This window comes from Amphibalanus amphitrite, unplaced genomic scaffold (genome assembly GCF_019059575.1).
Source record: "Amphibalanus amphitrite isolate SeventyFive unplaced genomic scaffold, NRLGWU_Aamphi_draft 000022F_arrow, whole genome shotgun sequence".
Lineage (NCBI taxonomy): Eukaryota > Metazoa > Arthropoda > Thecostraca > Balanomorpha > Balanidae > Amphibalanus > Amphibalanus amphitrite.
The window spans coordinates 1,537,661-1,565,647 of NW_024881518.1; the positions used below are offsets into that span (position 1 = coordinate 1,537,661).

At 46.0% G+C, this 27,987-nt stretch overlaps 1 protein-coding gene across 1 annotated transcript; it reads left to right on the forward strand.

The window, feature by feature from the left end:
- On the forward strand, positions 1-27,799 carry LOC122392248 (kielin/chordin-like protein). The gene is made up of 4 exons (XM_043386917.1): positions 1-141; positions 22,116-22,187; positions 25,472-25,579; positions 27,677-27,799. The coding sequence occupies exons 1-4, from the start codon at positions 75-77 to the stop codon at positions 27,727-27,729; spliced, it is 300 nt and encodes a 99-aa protein (XP_043242852.1). The 5' UTR covers positions 1-74; the 3' UTR covers positions 27,730-27,799.
- Positions 27,800-27,987: the final 188 nt, after the last annotated feature.

Sequence of the window (27,987 nt, forward strand, 5' to 3'; positions counted from 1 at the left end):
ACGTAGTTAGTCTCTCGTGTTTGAGCGACGTTCCCCAAGTCGATCACGGACAGCACGTCGGCAGCCGCTGCGTCATGTTCTCCGGCACCGTCACCGTCTGCCTGCTGCTCGTCTGTGTAGCTGTTTGTTCGGCTTCGTCCGGTGAGTGCACAGTGCACACCACTAATGCAAACAATTCCTTCAGCTGGGTTAATTAACAATTGTGGTTCATTTAAGAGACGCAGTGGTGCGTAAATATATCAGGGTTTCGTTCCTATTAGGCCCTAGGTTCATAGTGCTTCGGCTTTCCTTATCAATCATCCTAAAAATATTTTGCTGAGGTATATACGAGTAGCGGCGTGGCCCAGTTACCCATGTGACTGGGGGACGCCGTCTAGCCGACGCTGATTTATGTACTCGAGGGGGAGGGGGGTGTCGTGTTACGCCAGTGGCGGCGGCGACTACAGAATGATGTTCCACTTTTCACAGGCAATTATTTGCCTGGAGTGGTAGGCTGTGCCGCATCACACGGGATGAGTTCACAAATTATAGCTTTGTCCCAATGCTCACAATCGACACGCTTAATTGCGTGATAAGCGGCACAACTTAGCGCTCCGGTCAACTGATAGCTTCTGAGGAGTGGAACATCATTCTGTAGTCGACTATACTGACGGGCCGATATGGCAAGCGCTAATGCTAAGTTGCTATTCCAGATATTCCGTTTTTTTTTCTCGAAAATCGAAAGACTTTTTGGATTATTTGGCTATTATATAGCCATGGTATTTCTACACCTTTTATGTCTTGAACGTTCTTTTTCTTTTGTATCCTTAAATCTATAGGTCTGACAGTTCTTCGCGCGAAACCTTTTTTTGGGGGCGAAAGCGGCAGAACATGCTAAAGCTAAATACTACTTACATACATACGTTGTAGGTGTATTTATGCGCTTTGAGATTCATATAAAAAGGTATGCAATAAAGTAAAGGGAACTCATAATCAAGTCGTGAGCCTGTTTATTTTGTATATGTTTTTGTTTTGTTGGGTTAGGCCCTTTCGGTCCAATTAGACCATTTCAGAGCCGGGAGGATGATAGGATATAGGGGGAGACATTGGTCTGGGCAGGCACCCTAGTGAGTCGCCGGGGCTGAGCCCGTCCAGAAGACAGGCCACCCAGCCCCAAGGCACTCACTGCACCCGGCTACGGGGTGCGCTCCCTCGGGAGCAGCGGTGCCGCTCCAAGGGAGCAGCCCGCATGAGATAAAGTTGCCTTATTTTGTATACAAAAGCGAAGTTAATTAACACGCGCCCCTGGTGGGGGGGGGGGGGCTATTCTTGCCCCACCCTCCAGACTTTTTCATATATCTCCAGAACCGCTGCGCAGATCGTCACCAAACTTTCAGTATCCTCCCGGGTACCAATTTTACATATTGTGACAAAAAAAAACATCCAAAGGCTATGATAGGTTGGTCGCAAATGACGTCAGAGTGACGTCATGTTCTGCGCTTACGACCAAAAAAGAAAAAGGTTTTGCGGGAAGAACTGTCAGACCTACCTACAGCTTTGAGGATACAAAAGAAGAACGTTCAAGACATAAAAGGTGTAGAAATACCATGGTTACCTATATAATAGCCAAATAACCCAAAAAGTCTTTCGATTTTCGAAAAAAAACGGAACATCTGTGATAGACCCTACCGACTTCTCTTCACATACCAAATTTTAGAACGATACCTCTTTCTTGCCCAAGTTATAGCGAAAAAACTGTTCAAAATTGATGGCGTCAGAATTTTCAAACTCGATCAATTCTGAGCAATTCTAGACCACGTTGCGCAAAACAAAGACCATCATCAGAGTCGCCGTGACGAGCTGCATCGCATCAATACCTACCCACTTTATGCAAAAATATCAACTTTGAAATTTGACCTTTTTTGACCTGACATTGACTTGACCTCCACCAGTAAGTGACCTAAACAGTTCCTGATGGTCTTATAACCAACACCATTGAGTTGGAAAAGAAAAATTGGCCATGGAACATGCATTGCACAGCCCTAGTATAACTGGGCTCATGTGCTGACCCTTGGTGACCTGACCTGTGACCTGACCTTGCATTATCAGTGACCTCTAATAGCAATATATGTACTAGGCAACTGACATCCTCTCGCTGATTTTCGATAAAATGGGTTTTACGTTATGCTATAGCGCATTCCCTAGAAGACCCGTCAACGGCAAACCATTTTATATTTGGCCTGACCTGTGACGTCATCGGTGACCCCGAGGTCAATGAAATTGGATTTCCCTTAACACATTTGATAGGGCTTTCGAATGCCATTTGAATTTTACGGAGCCGTTAATTAGTTTCGGAGATACGAGGGAGGGGGGGGGGGGGCAAAAATAGCCCCCCCCCCCACCAGGTCGCGTTATAAACAGACGCCACCAGGGCGCGGGTTAATAACTGTAGCTACCACCTATTTCTGCATATTGCCCGTCTTAGCCCGCGCCCCGTAGGGCTATCGGCGGACTACCTACCACCCGTAGGGTGGGGGTGGGGGCGTTTCGGGCCCCCAAGATCTCGGAAATTTATCGGCCGATTTTCAAAATTCAAACGGTGTTCGATAGCCACACCGGGGAACTACCTGGTGACCAAAAATCATTGACGTAGGTCAAACCGTTGACGTCACAGGTCAGGTCAAAGGTAGGATTTTCACCGTTCACAGGCATTTTAAGAAATGTGTTGTGAAATCGAGTAAATTGGTAAGTCTAGTTATTGAAAATCATCGATGGTAAATTGTTCTTCAAACACATAGGGGAGACCAGGGAGGTATGGGCCGGTTTTGTGAAAAGGCAATTTTCTTCCAGTGGGCAGTGGCTAGACCCAGTTTTTCACTCTGTGTACGTGAAATTGCCTTTCGTCTGCAATGTGTGCCGGATATAAGGCATCTGGGATCAACTATTTTGTCTCGAGATAACTTTCAATAAATCATGTGCTTTTTCGATCCATTAACCCGCGCCCCGCTGGGGGGGCAGAATCTGCCCCCCTCCCGTTTTTCGCCAATAACTTCTAAACGCGTTACGACAGCGACGTCAAACTTTTAGTACCTTATCATACATCAATTTGACACGTTCCCTGAAAATTTGAGCGAAATCCGTCGGAAATTTTTTGAGAAATTGACGTTTTAGTGACGTCATGTTCGCCATTTTCGCCTCAAAAATGGCAAAATTTCAAACGCCGCTAACATCTTCATTTTTAAAGGAATCAAGACGTAACAAAAAGGTTATACGTGATTTAACTTTGTCTATCAAATGGCTATCTCGGTTTTTTGAAAATTTTGGATTTTGGCGCAAATTTTTTCAAAAAACTGACTTTTTTGGGAAAATATTTATAAAATCCAAAATTTTCAGTGTATCGAAAAATCGGAATATATGTCAAAGAAGTGGTCTATGTGCACCTACATACCAATTTTTAGAAGAATCGGTTCAAAAATGTGGAAGTTATTCAAAATTTTATGACGTCACGACACACAAAAATTTTGAAAAATGATTGGTTTTGAAGTTCTAGATCTCGTACGGAAACAAAAATAGCACCATTCGATTCGCCGTGAAAAACTACATCAGATAGACACCTTTTCAGGCCTTAACAACCAACTTCAAAATTTGACCTCACTTGACCTGACCTTGACCTGACCTCGACCTGAAATTCATCCAGAGGTGGTCCATATCACTTATTGAGTGTGCCTATTGAATTATGTGAGTAAAATGACCCATAAAACATGTGTCGCACATGCCCTTTTCTATATTTTGTTTTTGGTGACCTGACATGACCTGACCTGACCTTGACCTTGACCTTTGAATGACATTGTATGCAACGAATATTGTCTTGGAAGTCTAAGAACACGTTTCGGGCAATCAGTCTCAGTCCATTCTTCGGCAACTACGGTGCAAGGCCGATAATGTAGAAACTTGCATCTTGTACCCTTGACCTGACCTTGACCTGACCTCTGACCTACTTAAGCAAAACAATCTGGGCTCTTAAGATCCGCCTTGTTGAGAGCTTTCGATTGCCGTTTTCCCCGTCTTTCTACGACCATCGGTTCGGAAGTTAGACAGGGGGGGGGGCAGAATCTGACCCCCCCCCCCCAGCAGGGCGCGTATGGCTGAATAGCCCAGCGGGGCGCGGGTTGAAATAACCCGGAGGTATGGGCCATGGCCCAGGAGGTATGGGCCGGTGCCATGTTTCATATTCTTTTCTCGACAATGAGAATTGAGAATCATACTTGTAGCTGGTATCTACCTTGATCTCTCTTAGAGCCCAGGAACCACATAAGCGGCCAACAGCTTACTTCATGGAGGTCACTTGGGCCCATATGTATTTTGGTAAACTCAAGCATGCACCATGACATAAGATCAGTAATATTTTTCTGTTCGAATGAAATTTGAAGTTAAATTTTCGACTTTGCGCGACAAAAATAAAACTTATTGACGGGGACATTCAATGAAAGCATCTTTTTATTCATTTAGGATCGACCGGATGGGTGGCCCGAACCTCTCGGTTAGGAGGCCAGAATATGCGTGCACCTCAGCTCATAATCTTGCAAGAAAGCTTCAAATTGTCTATCCAGTCTTAATTTGCATGCTTTAAACTTTATCTTAGCGATGGTCTGACATCATAAAACGAGCCTGGTTCAAATTTATCACGAATTTTCTGTATGTACAGTATTTTACTCGAAGAGGGCAAAAACGCTTTATCACCGCTCGTTGCCAAAAAAGACTGAGGAAGATTTTGACAATCACGTGGGATGCATAACGGAATGGCTGCTACCAGTTAACGCCGTCAAATGTGAAAAAATACGCAACACTTCTTCAAAACTGCGATGGCCCATACCTCCAGGGAGCCCATACCTCCCGGGTCTCCCATACTTTGCTATATGAGGTCACTGATACCAGGTCAGGTCACAGAGGTCAGGTCACTGGAGGTCACAATATGAAAGTGTCGTGTGATATGTTTTATGGTCCATTTTACATGGCAAATGCGATTATGTGGGCCAGGCAGCCTTTGGGGCCAGCTTAGGTTACGTTCTGGTGAAGGTCAGGTCAAGGTCAGGTCAAATTAGGTCAAATTTCAAATTGATATTTTGCATAAAATGGGTATCGATTCGATGCAACTCGTCACGGGGAATCTAATGGTGGTCTTTGATTTGCCCTACGTGGTCTAGAATTGCCAAAAAATGAGTTTGAAAATTTGACGTCATCATTTTTGAACTTTTTTCGCTATGACTTGGCCAAAAAAGAGATATCGATATGAAATTTGGTATGTATATAGAATATGGTAGGTTAGGTACTGTCATACATATTCCGTTTTTTAAACTCAAAAACCGTTTTGGATATTTTTGCTGATATGTTCAAAAATCTACTTTTTTATTTTTGGGGGTCAAAATTCAAAAAAATCAAAAATTCCGAGATAACAGTTTTTATTTTACACTTTTTATGATTTGATCATTTTCTTTATCTTCAAAGCTGTAGCCTGACATCTCTTCTCGCGAAGCTCTTTTTTCGGTCGAAAATGGCAGAACATGACGTCATTCTGACGTCATTTGTGGCAAACCTATCATAGCCTATGAAAAAATTGGTCACAATGTGTCAAAAATCATTCCCAGAGGGGTCCTGAAAGTTTGGTGGCGATATCTGCAGTCGTTTAGGAGGTATCCACAGAAAAGTACAGGGGGGGGGGGGGGGGGCGTTTCGGCACCCCTACGGGGCGCGGGTTAGTAGCGCAGCTGGAAGATGCGGTGGCGATGTCGTGTCGTGATCACTATAATAGTTATTTGTTCACACAGTCCGGCTCTATGTAGCCGTTTATTGGCTGAATATATGCAAATTGACACTAATTATTTTGATAAGCTCACCAATACCTTTTATTTTATAAAATGAGCACGAGAAAAACAAAAATGCCAGATACCTACTTGTGGTATAGTGAGCTAAACTGACATAGGCAGGGGAGAGGCGGGAGAATTGGGACTTATTTCTCAGGCCACATTTACTGAGGTATTATTTGAAAAGTATTGTAGCAAAGGTGCCTTGTGCAGCACCAATAAAAGATTGGCCATTTTTTCTGCAGCTTACCATCATAAAAACCGAGCCTATGTAGTGGTGTGGTTATATGTGGAGAAAAATAATTTTTGGGAGATTAGGGACACACGCAGGAGAAAAGGGACAGAGACAAGGCTGAATTAGGGCACATACATAAAAATGAGGTCTTTGGACAGCATTTTTATCTCGAATTATTTGTCTGTCTATGCCTAGGCAATCCATTGATAGTTGGAACTTATCTTTACACCGTCTGCTTAGTTTAAGGCCGGGATTGTCTTTCACGATCACGATGTTCCCAAAATGCACATTTTATTACAAGAGTAAGACGTTCTATCTCCGCTTTGAAGTATTTGTGGTTAGGGGATGCACCTTCAACCCACTCCAAAACATGAAGGTAAAACACGTCTTTTTACACCTCTTTACCATTTTCACCACTTGGTGTCCCAATTCTCCCACAACACCGCCATATCAAATCGCATTTGTTGTCATTTATCAGTTACAGAGCGTGTTCATGCAAACTAGCAATCGCATAAAGACGATGTTAAGCTAACATCGTAACGGGTGGCTATCAAAGCATACAAAATCTAAGCATACAATCATCAAAACATACAAAATCGTAACATACAACGCGCAAAACCTACAAAACAGGTCGGTTTGGGGCCAGTCAAAACATACAAAAGTGCAGCTTACAAAATCGTAACGTACAAAAGTTTAACGTTCAATGTGTAAAGCGTACAAGGGCGAATCATACAATGATCTAAACGTACAAGATTAGAACGTACAATTGCAGATCATACAAGCGCGCAGCATACAAAATAGCAACAAACAAAAAGAGATGATCGTATCGTACAAAATCGCTTTGTCTAAAATCGCAAGGTACAAAATGCCTCTGTTTGACGCCGGTTGAACTGATATTTAACAAGTCAGCCGCTAGATGGGGTAGTGGTACTATAGCATTGTGTTTTTTGAAAGGCACCAGGAAGTACAGTGGAATACCACCAAGTCCCTAAGAAACACGATTCCTCTGGTCGCTGCACCGGCCGGCTATCGACACTGCGGGTGGTCAGAGGGAGCCGAGGGGACCGACGTCGAGCAGGCGAAGAGGAGAGGCGGGCATTAAGGCCATGTTTAACTCGCGATAACTCGAGACACGCCGACGATAGAGAGCTGAAACGTGGCATACCTGCCCTTTGATTCAAGCCAGATCTAGTGACACCAACTGCATTTTCCGGTCAGGTCAGGTCACTGACCTATGACGTCATAAGTGAACCTCTGCACGGTCCTCAGATGCCGCAACTTCGCAACGCCCTCAGTGCCAGAGAAGCTTTCACAGGGAGATGAGACCTTCAGGACCTAGTATCCTCCAGAGGTCTCACAACTTGTATATCTCGGATTTTTCCTAACGGTCACATGAGGTCAGGTCGGTCACTTAACCTCACCACCAAGTCAACAGGGTCAACAACAGGGAATAAGTCAACAGGGAAAAATCAAAGCTGCTATTTTACCGCCGGGAACGATTTCAGACTATATCAAGCACACGAAATCGCGATTTCATGCACTCCTCGCAAGGTCCGATGCTTCACTTTTGAATTCATTTATGACGTCACTTGGGTCATAAGAGTTTTTCGTCAATAACTCCCGATCAAATTGAGCTAGCGGGTCGGGAAAGCCACCAATGGACTCAAGAAGTCCGGCCGAATCGAATGATATGCAACACGACATCCTTCGACCAATTTCGTGATCTGGGGGGCGCTGACCTGACCTTGATCCGAGGTCAACTCCTCAAGTTGACCTCACCCGAACAAAAACTAGGTATACCATTCGACGTGCCTGAGCGAGGCGAACACGATGATGCCAAAATTGCGTCTCTGGCGGCCGTTTTTTGCGGTTATTTATGAAAAACTGAACCTGTGCCCTGGGTCACTTGACCTGACCTCAGAGGTCACCGGTTGACCTGAGACCTTAAAATCGGGTACCAGTCGCTGTGTCGCGTAACGGCGCACACACTCGTTCTTTCTGCGACGCTCTAGCTCCATCAGGGACGAAACGGCGAGGGGGGTGGTACCAATCACCCCCCCCCCCCTCCCCCCTCCTCGGCCGGCGCGTAAGTAGAAAACCAATAGGTCCGGCGAGGGTTAATTTGAATCTCGGCCCGACCGCCGTACCCTCGCTTTTCTTGCTACGTTTCTGTGAGTTGATAGCTTTCCCTGTTTCTGGTGTCAAGTGGCAGGCTGCGCGCCAAGTTAATGGGGCGTGGCGTTCCACGCCAGCCCATTAATCTGCAGCTAGCGGCATCGGCGATCTTTGAAGCCGGCGTAACCGAAAAACTCGCGCTCGGTGAGGGGCATGACTGGAAGGAGCCCTGACGCTGTGCTCTAGTTCACTGAGTCGCTTGAGCCGCCAGTTTGGCGAGCGATTGACAGACATTCTTTTACCGTGATTGGTAAAAGAATGTCTGTCAATGAATGACTATTACCAGGCACGATCTGATACAGTTACTGACCTAACAAACATTTACATAATCTAACTTGGACGGGGGTCGGCTCCACAGAGGCCATTATGAGCATAGGTGAGCGTACGGCATTTAGATGTCATATACAAGGACTGCTCCGTTTGTTTTTCAAAAGAAAAACAATTCTATCGAATAGTGTTTGTCTATTTCAAACAGCCTTCGGTTATGTATGTACTATGTAGCGACTCTGCTGGCCGTTACGAAGACCCTGAGCTAGCATCACATGGCTCTATAAAGTGACCGGCATTGGATCTTAGTGACCTATTTTGACCTGAAAATAAATGTTAGCATGACAGTTGCAGGGATGTCTCGCCACCCACTACGTGCTGGAGGGCGGGTAACCCTCGCCCGCACATGGGGGGGGGGGGTTGCCACCCCCCAGGTAGTTTTCTGCTCTGCACTAACATTTTTAAAGCATAGAAGCCTGATTTGTCGTATAGCTGCTCCTATATCCTTTCTTGATGTCCGCTGAAAATTTCAAGTTTCTGTGGTTTTTGGTTTCGGAGATATGACCTTATTTTTCAGGTCATGTCATGACCCAAATGACCAATTCTCAACATCTTGCGTTGGCTATGTGAGTATGGGCCTTGTGAGCTTTTGACACCTTGATTTCGGCCTTTTTTGCCATTCTTACCTCCCACCTATCGTGGAACATGTTCGACGATGTACAGAAGTCAAGGTCAGGGTCAAGGTCAACCTAGGTCATCCAAAATAATTGCGTTTTAGGCAAGCTGAATTTACTTTTCGTGAAGTTTTTTGACTGCATTTTTGGTAAAAGCTTCCCAGATTGATTTCATGATGGACACATAAACAATCGGTGCACACATCATTATACACACAGACACACACAGACATACAAACACATATCATTGACCTTGACTTAACTTGACCTGAAATGACCACAGCAGCAAAAACCTGGTCGGGTAGTGTCAGGGGCGTCGTTTTGTATAGGCCTGGTAGGGCCCGAGCCCTACCAATGTTTATTTGGGCCCTACCAATGTTCGCTGAGCCCTACCAATCTTTTGTCACTTATCAGTTGATAAAAATATCAAAATAAACAGATAAGCAAATAAGCACATATGCACATATAAAAGGTTCTGGCCACAGTAGGTGCATGTAGCCGACAATGAGGTGTCGTATCTTGGACTCTGGTCCTTGGTGGATTCTAAGAGGCTCGAAAGACCAGTTGGTTATAGGGGTCTAACTGCCTCTGAGTGCCGCACACCACGCGACCGCCCCAAATAGACCCCGATCCGTCTCCACACCAGCCGCTGGAGGCCCTACACCGACTTCGGAAGGTGCCACGGTGCTCCAGAATAGGCCATAGGTATATTGATTTGAGTGGTATGTTTAAGATCTTTGCAAGATGTATTTCCCGTTTGCTGACTCTGCAGAGAAAAGGCAAGCTCGAAAGGAGGCTTAGCGCGAGTTTTTGGCCGCTTTATCGAAGATCTAGAAGATGTCATTGAACAACATATGTTACCTAATATACCGTAAAGGAATTGTGGGCGTCACACGTACCCTAAAGGCGTGACCGAGTTGCGCAAATGGAAGCACACCGAGTAGCGGCCACCAAATGAATACAACGAGGTGAAATTAGTCGGCAAGGTGATAAAGTGGTTGCATTTTGGGATGATGACGGGGCTCTGCTCGTCACTTTTCTTTTCTATAACAGGGGCGCAAATTGATGCTGTGCGTCCATTCGATAGACATCAAGGAGAGTCTATAGGGAAGCTGACATTAAGATTGCACCTGATCCACGACCACGCACCTGCGTACATATACCCACTTGCGGTACATGCGCGGGGTGACGATCAGTGAAGCGGTGAGCTGTGGCTTCGAGTTGTTGCATCCACTTTTTTCTCCGAACCTTGCACCCTCTGGTTGCCACCTCTTCCCCAACATAAGGAAATTAGCAGTGGCAACTTCACTGATAGCAGGGAGACGAAAGCAGCCGTCTTGGACGTGCAAGATAGGTCCAAAACCCACTTGATTATGGAGACCTTGAGGGCTCTCGCGAAACGCTGCGCGAAATGTGTTAACGCTGGTTATTTGGATAAATGAACTTTTTGGACTAATAAGTCGATGCTGTACCTATCTCTCTGCTCCTTCATGGTCGGACCTGTAACTTCTGAACGTCCCTCGTACTGTCATTCTTTTATTTTGGCAAGCAGGTCTTTCTAACTATTATGGTTTTCGAGACCTCGTTAGTTGTCGAAGCCTTCAATTGGCGTGGGTCTTCAAAGCCATCCCGGCCCCGCAGCCGTCTTTTTTAGTCAGCTTGGACCCTCAAAGCCGTTCCTGACCCCTTTCGGCCCCTTTCAGCACAGCCGTCCTTTTAAGTCGGCGTGGGCCTCTTTCAGAATGGCGTGCATTTCTCAGACACTATTGCCTATACATATAACTGCACATTTTGTGCATGGGGCTCGGTGAGGACCTAGACTTCCAGTTTTTTTTTTTTTTTAAATAGATTTTGGTTTGTCTTGTCAATGGCCAGGGCGAAAAAATAAGTGGCCGAAATCCGATGAGAAAGGCAGATTTGGGGGTACCCTACCTTGTAAGCCCCGTCACATAAGGCCGGCCGCCGTCTTTGGGCCCTACCAATCATTTTCGGAAAACGACACCCCTGGGTAGTGTGACAATGAGGTTCTAGCTGGCTTGGCACCACAAAACGGCATCGTCATCGGTTTATGATAAGCAGCGCACTTGATATCCAGCGGTGACCCAAAACAGCAACATTTTTTAGTTTGACTTGACCTGGAAGGTCAATGACTGACTTGAGAAGGTAAAACTGGGTATCATTGGATTTGTCTCTACCCAAAGAATCTTTTTGGTCTTTACCGCGAAGCTCTATCTCCAACAGGAACGAAATGGCGCAGGGGGGGGGCAGGGGGGGGGGGGGGCGCACTCACCCCCCCCCCTCCATGTGCGTTCTATGATGGGAAAATGGCATGTGTGGGCGAGGGTTAAACCACGAGCCGCTGGGGGGGGGGCATAAAGTTGCCCCCTTTACGTTTTGTGAAATATTTCCAAAACCTGATGAGCTACGAACGTGAAACTTGGCATAACTTCAAATGAATGCCTAGGCAATGTTTGAAAAAAAGTTTGGTAGTTGTAGCGCTTAAGATGACGTCACAGTGACGTCATAAAGTTTTGTCATTTTCCGATGTGGACCGTTTCTAATGTCGCTGAGCATAAAAGTCAACTGTAAATGAACTAAACAGCACCTGCTGTCATCCTAAAACATCTAAGTACACTTCCAACTAGTTCCTGACCAATAACCAGTCCTTTATATTCGGTCTCATATATCGGATACATCGTGAGGAAACTGAGAGTCGCAAATCTATAATTTGACGTCTGACGTCACTGTGACGTCATTTCAAATGGGATCGACACTAAATTTAGACATAACCTCGGCTAGCTATTCAGGAAGGTGTGTGCAAGTTTTCGCTTCTCCAACTCTTCGCGTTGCGACGATATCGTCGCAGAAGTAAAGGGGGGCAACTATATGCCCCCCCCCCCTTCCAGCGGCCGGCGGGTGGCGCGGAGGCCCAGCGGCCGCCGGGTTAAACGGCCCCAGCCGATAACTCGAAGACCAATAACCGCAGCGAAACCGGCGAGGCGGCAAACGAAAGATCACAAGACATTTCCTGTGAGTGCTATTAAGTTGAATTTCGAGGTCACAGGTCGGATCAAAGTCAGACATATTTCCTTGAAATTCCAAGTCCCAGTCATCTCAGGTCGAGTCGCCAGGTTACACGAACCGTTACATTGTGAGGGTAAACTTGGAATAATTTAGCGGCATTGGAATAACTGCGTTCTTCACAGTACTAAGATCATCAAGTGTCATAATATGTATCCTGGTTTGCTTACATTTCGTTGACCTTCCTGACTTCATCTAAAGGTCATGATGTCGTTGTGCTTAAAATGTATGCAGATATACGATAGGCTGTAGGCCGCGGGCTATATGAAAACACGAGGCTATTCGGGAAATGTTCAAATAACTAATGCCCAAGTTGTATTTTTTTCAAGCAATTCCTCTATTTATCGTTTTTTTATGCGCGCTGCTATACCCCATGGCTGATACCAATAGTTACTAATTTGTGTTCGTTTGGTGCAAAAACTCGGGTCTGGTCAGCCGAGGTCAAATGGGGTCAATCAAAGTTTTTGCTTATAACTTGGCACACAATGAATATAAAGCTTCGACAAGGGTGTGAATTAGTTTCTCTTGATCAGCTGAGTTAGGTTACATGCGCTATAGAGCATTAACCATCGCCTGTGTGCGGCGTTTTCCAGCTTCTAATGTGTAGGGGTGAGGGGGTCGGTTGGACCCCCCCCCCCCCTGCCGTTCGGCCCTGCCCTGCCGTTCGGTTTTTCACAAATAACTCGCGCAAAAGGCGACCGATCACAACGAAACTTTCAGTACCATCGAGTTGATCAATGTTGAACATATTCTGAAAATTTCATGACCCTGACCCAAATGACCTTTGACCTCTAACCTGTTTCTCGAGACCATGTTTAGCTGGAAGCGCGATTCAGCGCATGTCGGCTCACATTATCCGCGCACTTCCAGTCTTTCTGTGGTTTTAAACGTTCAGACATGTGAAATGATGTTGGTCCCATGCATTATGGTTGGTTTCAAGGTCACGTGAAGGTCAGGTCAAGGTCATTGACCTTTGATGACCTCGATTCACTGTTTCGAGTGTTAGGTACATGTTTCTAAGGCAGTTCTTTGAGCTGATTGCGAATTTGGCACCTACTTGAACATTTACGAAGTAGTTTTGATGCCTTCGTAACATGTTACGAAGCTGTCAGTGGTGATTGGGACCTACTATGGATAGCCGGCAGGGCGCCTACTGGTTTCCCTGACCTGACCTGACCCGATCTGGCTTAAATGCATGAAGACATTACCTGTGATCAAAACTAACATGAAATTCGTGATCAGCACCCCGTAAAATCCCATAGCAATCTCACTTTACGAAGTTATAACAGATCCCAATTTTCCCGACTTTTGGGTCATTGACCTGAGGTCAACCCTCGCATGTGTGCGGCGTTTGCCAGCTTCTAATGTGCAGGGGGGGGGGGTCGGTTGGACCCCCCCCCCTTGCCGTTTGGCCCCTGATCGAGCTAGAGCTTCGCGGAAAAAACGAGCGTATTGCCCGTGACCAGAGGAAGCCGATGATACCCAAGTTTAGGGTCCTAGGTCATTGGTTGACCTTCCAGGTCAGGTCAATGACCCAAAGTCGGGAAAATCGGGACCTATTAGAAAGTCGTGAAGTGTGGCTGCTAAGGGTTTTTTTCGGGGTGGTGATCACGAATATCGTGTTAGTTTTGATCACAGATGATGTCTTTAAGCATTTAGACCAGGTCGGATCAGGTCAGGCCAGGTCAACCAGTAGGGGTTGTGACGGGTATTCGTAGTACGTGTCAACCGCCTCTGACAGCTTCGCAACATGCTACGAAGGCACCAAAACTACTTCGTAAATGTTCAAATGGTTGCTAAATTCGAATTCAGCTCCAAAAACTAGCCTAGAAACATGTAAAACTCGAAAAAGTGAACCGAGGTCACCCGAGGTCACCAAAGGTCAATGACCTGACCTGACCTTCAGGTGACCTTGACACCCACCCTTATGCATGGGAGAAACATCAAATCACATGTTTGAACGTTTGAAACCACGAAAAGCTTGCAAACGCGCGGCTAATGAGAGCCGACATACGCGGAATCGCGATTCCGGCCAAACATGGTCTCGGAAAATAGGTCACAGGTCAAAGGTCATTTAGGTCAGGGTCATGAAATTGTCAGGGTAGGTGTAAAATTGATTAATGCGAGGGTACTGAAAGTTTCGTCGCGATCGGCCGCTTTTTACGCGAGTTATTCGCGAAAAACCATGGGGGGTCCATCCGACCCCCCTACACATGCGAGGGAACCAATGACCTAGAACCTCGAAACTGGGTATCATCGGCTTCCTCTCGTCACGGGCAACACGCTCGTTTTTTTTTCGGCGAAGCTCTAGCTCAATCAGGGGCCGAACGGCAAGGAAGGGGGGATCCAAAGGACTCACTATACGTTAGACGCTGGCAATACACCTATACGGGCGAGGGTTAAATCATCTGTGAACCAACCAGTTTCGAGTGGTTAACCCGCGCCGGGCCGGGGGGGGGGGGGGGTCTGAACACACACACACACACCCTGCGGTTTTTTCGCAGATATCTCAAACACACCTGTTTGTGCATCTTTTCCGCACATGTTGTGAAAATTTCAGACCCAGGTCGCCTTAGGTCAGGTCACCAGGTCACGCCAAGTGACATCACCTCAGAAAAAATAAGAATGCTCGTCATAGCTACACCGACTGATCGATTGCCTTGAAACTTTCAGCGATTGATAAGAGTAACATTATCTATAAAATGTATTTTCCGGAATTTTGCTATCGGTGACCTAAGGTCAGGTCAATTTTGCGGCCTCTCCATTATAAGTCAATGGGAGAAAATTGAAAAACGTCTGTTTTGCACGAACGCTATTCTAGACACTCTCAAACATCGAGATGTAGGTAAAATTGACACACTGAACCGGAAAATAGCAACTGTGACCCCTCGTTATGTCTCCGAGGTCATCTCAGGTCACGAACAGAATCTAACAGTTTTTCGCTAATAACTTCTGATAGAGGCGTACTAAAGCGCTGAAAGCGCCTTAGATGTGATCGGCTCGATGTTGCGGATCGACTGATATGCAATATGACCTTTTGCAGTCAGGTCATGACCTTGACCTGAGGTCAAATTTTCAAGTTGACCTTTCAAGGTCAAATTATAGTTCACTCGACGCGTCTCGACGAGTGGAGCACGATGTTGGCAAAAGTAATGGCATGGCTTTTTTGAGTCAAAAGTTATTGCCGAAAAAAAAACGTTTTTCGTAAAAACGGTTATTTTTGGAGTTTTTGCCCTCTGGAGGCTAAACCGTTGACCTGAGGTCAAATCTGAGAACAGCACTCAGAAAGGTTTGTAAAAGGGCTATCGAATGCGCTTTTCCGCGGCGCTGTAGCTCTATCGGTTCCCGAGATAGCCGTGGGCAGTTTCCAAAATGTTGAAATAGTCAACATTTTACCTTTGGTGACCTCTGGCGACCTGACCTTTGACCTGACCCAAAAAATGACCCATGTGTTTTCGTCCTTATTTTGGACGTTCTTTCGATTGCCGCTTACCGCGTGTCGCTACGTGACCCAGGAGCCGAGTTAGAAGGGGGGGTGTTCAGACACCCCCCGGCCCGGCGCGGAATCTCAGAGCACCGGCCGCGGGTTAACCCTCGCATGTGTAGGGGGGGGGGGGTCGGATGGACCCCCCCCATGGTTTTTCGCGAATAACTCGCGTAAAAAGCGGCCGATCGCGACGAAACTTTCAATACCCTCGCATTGATCAATTGGACACCTACCCTGAAAATTTCATGACCCTGACCCAAATGACCTTTGACCTGTGACCTCTTTTCCGAGACCATGTTTGGCCGGAATCGCGATTTCGCGTATGTCGGCTCGCACTAGCCGCGTGTTTGCAAGCTTTTCGTGGTTTCAAACGTTCAAACATGTGATTTGATGTTACTCCCGTCTGTGTCAAGGTCACCCGAGGGTCAGGTCAGGTCATTGACCTTTGGTGACCTCGGGTGACCTCGGGTCACTTTTTCGAGTTTTACATGTTTCTAGGCTAGTTTTTGGAGCTGAATTCGAATTTAGCAACCATTTGAACATTTACGAAGTAGTTTTGGTGACTTCGTAACATGTTACGAAGCTGTCAGAGGCGGTTGACACGTACTACGAATACCCGTCACGACGCCTACTGGTTGACCTGACCTGACCTGACCCGACCTGGTCTAAATGCTTCAAGACATCATCTGTGATCAAAACTAACACGATATTCGTGATCAGCACCCCGAAAAACCCCTTAGCACCCACACTTTACGACTTTCTAACAGGTCCCGATTTTCCCGACTTTGGGTCATTGACCTGACCTGGCAGGTCAACCAATGACCTAGGACCTTAAAATTGGGTATCATCGGCTTCCTCTCGTCACGGGCAACACGCTCGTTTTTTCCGCGAAGCTCTAGCTCGATCAGGGGCGAAACGGCAAGGGGGGGGTCCAACCGACCCCCCCCCCCCTACACATTAGAAGCTGGCAAACGCCGCACACATGCGAGGGTTAACCTAGCAAACATTGTGAATGTGTCCAACAAGATGTTTACAGTGAGGGCCGAACTTAAAAAGACGGGCCATTATGAGAAATAGTTTTAGTGCCTAGGCTACATATTTTGCGACCGTTACCCCCGAACCCGATTACGACTAGCTGTCAGCTGACGAAGTTTTGTAAATACAATTCAAAAGCTCCGGCCCGGACGATTTCTTGTGGAGCAAAGCCCTCATTCACTTACTACATTAACAAACTCCACATCATGTCCTAAAGTGTAACTAAGCTGTTGGTGGCGGTAAACACCCATTTGGAATTTGGATGTCGGCGGTGACGCCTAATGGTTGAGCTGACCCGACCCGACCTACCCAAAATGCATGGATACATCGTCTTTGATCAAAACTAACATGAAATTCGAAATCAGAACCCCGAAAAAACTCCATAACAACCTCACTTTAACCCTCGCCCGCACATGGGGGGGGGGGTGGTTGCCACCCCCCCCAGGCAGTCTTTCTGCTCTGCACTCAACATTTTTAGAGCTAGAAGGCTGATTTTTCGTATAGCTGCTCGTCTATCCTTTCTTGATGTCCACTGAAAATTTCAAGTTTCTGTGATTTTTGGTTTCGGAGATATGACCTTGTTTTTCAGGTCATGTCATGACCCAAATGGCCAATTCTCAACATCTTGCGTTTGCCATGGGCCTTGTGAGCTTTTGACACCCTGATTTCGGCCTTTTTTGCCAGTCTTACCTCCCACCTATCATGGAACATGTTGTTCGACGATGTACAGGGGTCAAGGTCAGGGTCAAGGTCAACCTAGGTCATCTAAGATAATTGCGTTTTAGGCAAGCTGAATTTACTTTTTGTGAAGTTTTTTGACTGCATTTTTGGTAAAAGCTTCTCAGATCATGATTTCATGTGATATGGACCCAAAAACAATCGGTGCACACATCAGTATACACACAGACACACACAGACATACAAACACATATAATTGACCTTGACCTAACTTGACCTGAAATGACCTCAGCAGCAAAATTCTGGTCGGATAGTGTGACAAAGAGGTTCTAGCTGGCTTGGAACCAGAAAACAGCATCGTCATCGGTATTTGATAAGCAGCGCACTTGATATCCAACGGTGACCCAAAACAGCAACATTTTTTAGTTTGACCTGACCTGGAAGGTCAATGACTGACCTGAGAATGTAAAACTGGGTATCATTGGATTCGTCTCTTCCCAAAGAATCTTTTTGATCTTTACTGCTAAGCTCTATCTCCAACAGGAACGAAATGGCGCGGGGGGGGGGGTGGCAACCACCCCCCCCCATGTGCGTTCTAGGATGGGAAAATGGCATGTGCGGGCGAGGGTTAAAAAGTTAAAATAGGCCACGATTTCCCTGACTTTTAAGTCATTTACCCGAATTGAAAGGCCAATTATTGACCGGGGATCTTAAAATCGGGTAGCATCGGCTTCTTTTGGTCACGGGTAGGACGATCATGTTTTCGCGAAGCTATAGTTCGGTTAGGGACTGAACGATTGGGGATTCAACAGAATCCCCCCCCCCCCCATTATATGCTAGCGGCTGAAAACGCTAACACGGAAGAGGTTTCAAAGAGCATACAAACACAAGTCCTTAATCCTAGCCCGTATTGATGTTTTGAAAGCCGCGAATGTATGGGGGAGGGGGGGGGGGGGGTCCGTTGGACACCCCCTTGTCGTTCGGTTCCTGATCAAGTCCCTTGGCCCTTGGTTCATTGGCAATTTCTCGTTATTACTTTACGATCATAATGAATATATTTGTTACATTGATCTTTCTCGTACGACCAATAACGTACTCGTATTACAAAATGGATGTCACCATTAAGTTATACGCCAAAATGTGGGTACCCATAAAACATATGTTTTATGGGTACCCACATATGGAATATGTCATATTCCATGATAGCCAACTTTGATTTTCGAGGATTTGCTCTTTCCTGGTTGACCTAACCTTACATTGACCTTGACCTGGCCTATGCTTAAGTGATCCCTGCTTAACCCGCGCCCCGTAGGGGGGCCGAAACGGCCCCCTCCCTTTCCTTTTCCGTCGATATCTCCTGAACGGCTCGAAATATCGCCAATTAACTTTCAGGACCCCTCCGGGCATCAATTTTACACATTGTAACCGCAATGTTTCCAGAGGCTATAATAAGTTGGCCACAAATGACGTCAGAATGACGTCATGTTCTGCCATTTTCGACCGAAAAAAGACCTTCGCGAGAAGAGCTGTCAGGCCTACAGCTTTGAAGATACAGAAAAATGATCAAGACTTAGAAGGTGTAGAATCAACAGGGCTACAAAACTGCTACCTCGGATTTTAAAATTTTTGAGTTTTAGTCCTCAAAAATAAAAAAATTGATTTATTAGCCAAAAAATTTAAAAAAAACTTGAGTTTCGAAAAAACGGAATACATGTGATAGTACCCACCATTTTCTATCTACATACCAAATTTCAGATCGATATCTCGTTTTTTTTGCTAAGTTATAGCGAAAAAAACGTTCAAAAATGATGACGTAAAATTTTCAAACTCATTTTTTGGCAATTCTAGACGACTTAGGGCAAAACAAAGACCATTATTAGACTCCCCGTGACGAGCTGCATGGAATCGATACCCATTTTATGCAAAAATATCAACTTTGAAATTTGACCTAATTTGACCTGACCTTGACCTGACCTTGACCAAAACGTGACCTAAGCTGGCCCCAAAGGCTGCCTGACCCACATAATCGCATTTGTCATGTAAAATGGACCATAAAACATGTATCACACGACACTTTCATATTGTGACCCCCAGTGACCTGACCTCTGTGACCTGACCTGGTATCAGTGACCTCAGATAGTCAAGTATGTGTTTGACGAACAATGTACTATCGATGGTTTTCAATAACTTACCAATTTACTCGAGTTCCCAACACATTTCTTGAAATGTCTGTGAACGGTGAAAATCCAACCTTTGACCTGACCTGTGACGTCATCGGTTTGACCTAGGTCAATGAAATTTGGTCACAAGGTAGTTCCAGGGTGGAGCTATCGAACGCCGTTTGAATTTTGAAAATCAGCCGGTAAATTTGCGAGATCTTATGGGGGCCAAAACGCCCCCCCCCCCCTACGGGTGGTAGGGTCCGCCGATAGCCCTACGGGGCGCGGGTGAAATCTGACGCTTGTGTAGCACTCAGATGAAAGATTGTGCGTAATCCTGACAGAGTTTGTTACGAGAGACGCCTAGTTTGAGGTTTAAAGTCCATGCTATTAAAAGCCTAATTTCAGGTGTTTGAAATAATTCTAAACCGACCTGTGACCTCGGAACTCAACTTAAAGGTACTCATCAGAAGCGTCTCGTCTCGTTACTTTGTTTGCTGCCTCGCCCGTTTCGCTGCGCATCGAGCTATGGGCTATGGGCTATGGGTTCTCGAGCTATGGGCTGGGAAAGTTACCCCCTCCCACCCCCCCATCCCCCACTCAGCAAGTGGTGTGTGGCGAAATACTCCAGCAACTGCCGGTTTTACCCTCGCCCGTATTGGTGTTTTGCTAGCCTCGAACGTATGGGGGGTCCGTTGGAACCCCCCTTGCCGTTTGGCCCCTGATCGAGCTAGAGCTTCGAGAAAAACGAGCGTGTTGCTCGTGACGAGAGGAAGCCGGTGATACCAAATTTTAAGGTCCTAGGTCATTGGGTTGACTTTCCATGTCAGGTCAATGACCCAAAAGTCGGGAAAATCGGGACCTGTTAGAACATCGTAAAATGAGGTTGCTACGTTTTTTTTTCGGGATGCTGATCACGAATTTCATGTTAGTTTTGATCACAGATGATGTCTTAATGCATTTAGGCTTGGTCAGGTCAGGTCAGGCTAGGCCAACCAGTAGACATCCTGCCAGGTATTCAATACTAGTACGTGTCAACCGTTACTGACAGCTTCGTAACATGTTACGAAGACACCAAAACGACTTCGTAAATGCTCAAATGGTTGCTAAATTCGAAATCAGCTCCTAAAACTAGCATAGAAACATGTAAAACTCGAAGAAGTGAACCGAGGTCATCAAAGGTCATTGACCTGACCTGACCTTCAGGTGACCTTGACGCCCACCATAATGCATGGGACCGGTATCATATCACATGTTTGAACGCCTGAAACCGCAAAAAGACTGCAAACGCGCGGCTAATACGAGCCGACATACGCCGGATCGCGATTCCGGCCAAACATGGTCTCGAAAAATAGGCCACAGGTCAACGTTCATTTGGGAAAGGATCATGAAATATTAAGGGTAGGTGTAAAATTGATTGACTCGAGGGTACTGAAAGTTGAATCGGTCCGTTCGATCCCCTTCCCCCTATACGGGCGAGGGTTAAGTAATTTGAATTTCATTTGCAGTTTTCAATTTGATTTACGAATTATGTTCCGGCAGCTATTGTCAAAATAAGCAGAATGCAACTCTATGTACCAAGCGCCACTTCGTTCCCCGGCCCGCAGGGAGCGAGAATGTAACTAGTCAGGCACGGCCTTGGCCGTTTCCTCTGGGGCCGCGCCGTCTGCCGAGGGAGGGGAGACCTTGCCCAGTCTGAGGGAGGGGGACGACGGCGCCACCGGGACGCCCGTCGCTTCGAGACCAGCGCTCACTGTATAAACAAGCAAAAAACGCTGGCCGTGCAAAGTTTGTCTGTGCTTTGACAGAGGAGGCATCTAGCGGAATATTTCGTAACTACGAAAACTTCTAACAAAGATGTCGCTTGAAGCGCAGTTGAGATTGTAGGTTTTGATCCAACTGAAAATTGACATCTCAAGGACGACGAAATAATAAGAATTGATATGAAATGGTTTTGTATGATGCGTACTTTGATTAATGCCATTAATTTTCCACTGCCTTTTGTGTGAAACGATTTTGTACCTTGCGATTTTGTATGACACGATTTTGTATGTTGCGCTTTTGTATGTTTTGACTGTCCCCTACCCGGCCTGTTTTGTAGGTTTTGCGCGTTGTATGTTACGATTTTGTATGCTTTGTTGATTGTATGATAAGATTTTGTATGCTTTGATATGGAGCCCATCGTAACATGTTGAAAGAAATATAGTTCGCTATATCCAATACACAGACAACTTAGAATAACACTCGAAAAAAACAAGTTTTTTGGTGCTCAGCCAGCACAGCCCAACCGACGACCACAAAAGGATTGCTGAGGATTCCCATCGTTGCACGACACATAGAATCAAAAGGTAAAGGCAAAAACCGTGCAAGGATGCTGTCCATTTGTTAAAAAATGGCGTGTCTATTCTCCTGCGTCCCAATTCACCCGCCTCTCCCCTACATTGTTTTAGTTATAGCTCGCAATGTTTTTCTGGTGTGTTTCAGCCCAGCGCTCCTGCAAGAATGATTATGACTGCCCTCCGGCTAAACCGTACTGTGGAAACGGACTCTGTCGCCGTAAGTTGGTGGTAGCTTTTCACGCTTTACTTCTCCATGCATGCATTTCCATGCATACATGTTTACCCTCGCATGTGTGCGGCGTTTGCCAACTTCTAATGTGTAGGGGGGGGGGGGGTCGGTTGGACCCTCCCCCCTTGCCGTTTGGCCCCTGATCGAACTAGAGCTTCGCGGAAAAAACGAGCGTGTTGCCCGTGACGAGAGGAAGCCGATTATATATACCCAATTTTCCAAGGTTATCGGTTGACCTTCCAGGTCAGGTCAATGACCCAAGAGTCGTGGCTGCCAAGGGGTTTTTCGGGGTGCTGATCACGAATATCGTGTTAGTTTTGATCACTGATGATGTCTGTAAGCATTCAGACCAGGTGGGTCAGGTCAGGTCAGGTCAACCAGTAGGGGTCGTGACGGGTATTCGTAGTACGTGTCAACCACCTCTGACAGCTTCATAATATGTTACGAAGGCACCAAAACAACTTCGTAAATGTTCAAGTTTGTAAATTCGAATTCAGCTCCAAAAACTAGCCTAAAAACATGTAAAGCTCGAAAAAGTGAACCGAGGTCACCAAAGGTCAGTGACCGGACCTGACCTTCAGGTGACCTTGACATCCACCCAAATGCATGGGAGCAACATCAAATCACATGTTTGAACGTTTGACACCACGAGAAGCTTGCAAACGCGCGGCTAAGGCAAGCCGACACACGCCGAATCGCGATTCCGGCCAAACATGGCCTCGAGAAATAGGTCACAGATCAAAGGTCACTTGGGTCAGGGTCCAGAATGCCACACTACTTTTTAACTTAGTTTTCTTGTTTTAACCCTATTCCTGGCGGGGGGGGGCCTCAGGAGCCCCCCCCTGAGGTTTTTTGGTTATATCTCCCAAACGCGTTGAGCTAGGAAGCTAAAATTTTCTGACTTTTCCTAAAAGGCTTCTACGCAACATGTCTGAAAATTTTGAGTTGATCTGACCTCAGGTCAGGTCACCAGAGGCGTTTTGGTGACGCTACCTCAGAAAAGTTTGCAATCACGCCAGAGCTAGAGTTTTTGACCGATCAATTTCTTCTCTTCAGAGTTTAGTTAGGGTACCAGTATGTGCAATTTGTATATCTCGGAATTTTGATATCGGTGACCTAAGGTCAGGTCAATTTCGCGACCTCCCCATTATAAGTCAATGGGGGAAAAATCAACTCCCTGTTTTTACCACTAAAACGGGTCGGAATGGCCCCATATACCATACATGACTTCATATACGATCAACCTTCACTACCTTGAGGTCTGTTTTGCTGTTGGGCAGCTGTGAGGTCATGTGACGTCATCAAAGGTCACCAAAGGTTTTTGGCCAATAACTCCGTACAGGAACAAGATACAGACGCGTGGATGGTCTCATTGTGTTCAGCTCGTCAAGACGCATCGAATGATATACATGATGACCTCGAGGTCACGTGACCTGAGGTCAACCTTTGACCTTGACCTTTCGAGGTCAACATATATATCATTCGATGCGGATTGACGAGGGGATCACGATGATGCCCTTAGTTTGTTCCTATCTTGACTAATTCGAAAGTTATTCGAGAAAAACTCTCTCCATATCTAGCGCCGCCATTTTGACTTTTTCGACCCCTGTGACGTCATCTTTGACCTGACCTGAAAATGACCTTAGTAAAAATTGTAGATCTTGGCCGTGCGTATCCGATGCCGTTTACCGCTTGTCGCTATCTTGCTTCGTTCTCGAGATCTCAGGGGGGGGCCGAATCGGCCCCCCCCCGCCAGTTTCTTGTCCCGGCGGAGCCCGCCAGGAATAGGGTTAAACATCCGTGATTCATGAATGAAATAATCTCGTTTAACCCGCGCACCGACGGGGGGGGGGGCGGATATCCGCCCCCCCCCCTGAGGTTTTTCGCGAATAGCGGGAAATTTGGTATGACTATTCCCTTATCAATTTTACACATGGTGTGCAAGTTTGAACCTCCTACCTTTCAAGGTCAGGTCACCAGGTCACTTTGAATGACCCAACCTCAAGTCACTTTTTTGCAACTTTGTCACCGTGCCAGAGCTACAGTAGATGTCGGAGGCCTTTGAAAGTCGCAGGATGTTATTAGGTCATTAGTAGCTACAATTTGTATATCTCGGAATTTTGATATCGGTGACCTAAGGTCAGGTCAATTTCGCGACCTCCCCATTATAAGTCAATGGGGGAAAAATCAACTCCCTGTTTTTACCACTAAAACGGGTCGGAATGGCCCCATATACCATACATGACTTCATATACGGTCAACCTTCACTACCTTGAGGTCTGTTTTGCTGTTGGGCAGCTGTGAGGTCATGTGACGTCATCAAAGGTCACCAAAGGTTTTTGGCCAATAACTCCGTACAGGAACAAGATACAGACGCGTGGATGGTCTCATTGTGTTCAGCTCGTCAAGACGCATCGAATGATATACATGATGACCTCGAGGTCACGTGACCTGAGGTCAACCTTTGACCTTGACCTTTCGAGGTCAACATATATATCATTCGATGCGGATTGACGAGAGGATCACGATGATGCCCTTAGTTTGTTCCTATCTTGACTAATTCGAAAGTTATTCGAGAAAAACTCTCTCCATATTTAGCGCCGCCATTTTGACTTTTTCGACCCCTGTGACGTCATCTTTGACCTGACCTGAAAATGACCTTAGTAAAAATGGTAGATCTTGACCGTGCGTATCCGATGCCGTTTACCGCTTGTCGCTATCTTGCTTCGTTCTCGAGATCTCAGGGGGGGGCGGTCATCCGCCCCCCCCCGTCGGTACTAAGTTGGCGCAGACCCCCGTCGGTGCGCGGGTTAAAAAGGCTAGCGTAAAATAACGACGTAGACATGAATTTTATGTAGTAGCGCTTGGTTTCCTTTAATTGTCTGGGAGTTTTAAACTCTGCCACCAACAACTGGCTACAGCGACATGAGGAGATTCGCAAAATGAGTTTTGAAATGTGGTGGCCACTTATCTTAATTTGTTCATTTGATATGTTGCCGAGACAAAAGCTACAATCCACCCGTATAAGGAATGCCGACAGAGTTATATAAATAACGTGTTGCTATTTTTGCTCTGTCGAACTAAAAGCTAGGGGGAAGTGATTTTCGTGAATGATTTCCATGATGATTTTCAGGGAAGAATATCATATATATCTAGCAACGTATCCACTGATGTTATCCTGGTCCTCTTGATAGCGTCATATACCTATGGATTGTTATTTGTTTATAGCCGTTATCCGTTATGTCGAGATAATCCTTGGCCGTGTGTTACAGCTGTCACCTCACGCTGTTTCTACAACGAGCAGGGCGTAGCTGCGTGTAACAGGTGCCAGTGTAACAAAGGAACGTGGGCATGCACAGAGGCCCTATGCATTCCGCCATGTAAGTATTGCTAGGGGAAAGTGGGGTAAGACGGGCGGGGTAGGAAAGACGGGCACCGGCCCTCTAGCCCAAACCGTTGGCGCTAGCAACCTCTTGTTGTGGTTGGTAATCGGCCGTGTGGTTCTTTGCTGTGAGGTGAAGGCAGAGGTACGCATCTTAAATAGTTTTTGAAAAATTGTGGAAAAGCTAAAAACGTGCCTTGCACTCTAAGCAGAACTATCGTGTTTCGTAGTGTTTTCTGACCTCGCTGTTTCATATTTTGTTTTGGAAATTTGATGAGAGTTTCGTCTTAGGGTGTCATCCAAATGTGTATGCTGGCGAATGAATCCTTTAATTTGGTGCCCGGAGGCGGTGTGATATCCTTATTGGCAGCCGAATGGGGTAAGACGGGCAACAATGATGAAAGGAATGCAAACCATCTGATATTGTTATTTTAAGCTAACTTACGCTGTTCTACATCATTTGCAACGCATTTCCATCGAAATTATTTAAATAGACAGCTTTGAATTTGTTTAATTTTTTCATTACATCGATCAATACCATTACGCCTATAAGTAGCCGTGCGATGCTACGAACCTTACAATATTGACTGTAAGATCAAAAGCCAGATGTGTAAGATGTATTAGCATAATTATTCGGCAGTAAATATGTAAAGAAGTTCAAACTAACGTTGTGCCCGTCTTGCCCCAACATCAGTGCCCGTCTTACCCTCCCCGGTGGGGTAAGACGGGTTTTTGCAGGGTCTTGCTAAAAACACTCTCAATTGAAAAGTATTGGATTTAGACCTTAGGTGTCAAAGGGGCACTGAAAGAAAAATGCCTGAAGATGGTTGTGCTAAATTGGTGAAGCAATCGAAGAAAAGACTTCAGAGGTACAGACCCGCAAAACTAACATGCCCGTCATACCCCACTTTCCCCTACGCCTAGTTCTACGGCAGGTAATCCTACAACACGGCGATGACACTTAGGGGAAGCGGGGGTAACACCGCCACTGTGGGAAACACCGCCACCCCATCTGGCGGCGAAAGTATGAAATGTGAAGTGTAAAAATCCGTTATTTCCTATTGACCGCACGAAGGTAAGCGTCTTCTGATTTGTGTTCCGGTGTTTCAGTGTAATCGAAGCTCAATGTGGGCATTTAAAGAAAAATGCACATTCTCTTATAAAAATTCGATGAGTTGGGAGCACTTTTGAATGTCTTTAAGTAGAGACTCATTTTGATTTACTTGATTACATCGAAAAATAACTGATCGGCTTTGTCCAGTAAGATAAGTTTGCTTGAACCGTGTAGTACATTCTTACCGCTGGCGATTTTTGCTTGTGATCACTTATTGGGGAACACCGCCACCCCGTGGCGGTGTTACCCCAATTGAGGTTGCGGTGTTTCCTGTTTGTAGCGTGATAAGTGATGAAACTCCAAAGACACGCTTTATTTATGTTCGTAGATGTTCCTAAGTCGCGAATAAGCAGCTTATTTGATTTTTTACTTTATATTTTTCATGCATCCCGACCAAGCACTTGCCAGCTGTATAAAACTGGCAAACAGCTGATGAACCTATACCTATTTAGGTGTCCATTACCGATTATTTGCGAAAATTACCACTTACCGACAGGAAACTCATCGCACACGATCTCTGAACAATTTCAGAGAGCTTTCGCTTTCGTAGGAATGGGTTGGGTTAACATCAACACCGGTGGCGGGGTTACCCACACAATTTGTAGGCAGCAAATATGCAAGGTATTTTTAAAAGTCGTGATACATGAAAACCTTTTAGGAGCATGCAAAATAAGTACCTAAAACACGTGAGAAAATGTTTAAATATTGTAACCAAAACAATAACTACCAAGAGACTTCACACATATTCTCTCATTTTGGCGAAAAGCTTAGGGGGGCGGTGTTACCCCCGCTTCCCCTACGTGAAGTTTGTGATCACTTTGTGTCGTTTATGTAATATTTGCTTAATTCGAGTAACTTCGGGGTTGATTCGGGATTTCGTTCCTACCAGTCATTTGATCTCTTTCTAATCTCTTCTTATCTTATCTGGATTTGTGTTTGGGAAAAATTATGTCATTAGTAATTTTATCTCACGCGTTTCAGGGCGCTTCCCCGGCAGTGCTGTGCCCTGCTCTCAGGCCCCGGACCTCTGCTAAGGTCAGGCTGCCTCGTTGCTGTCCCCTCCGCGCGTCTGTGCGGTACGGTGACCGTGTCGGGTCGGGCGGCGCCGGCGCCGCGCCGGCGCCGCCCCGGCGAGAGATGCGAGAGAGCTGAGGGGCGGCGGCAGAGGTCGGGAGACACCGAGCCAGCTCACAGGCCTATATATAGTCCGAAATATACGTAACGCTTTGTCTGTTTGTGTTCCTTTTAATATCATTGTGGTGGTTCTACAGTGAATTTGAAAGAAGTGAAGC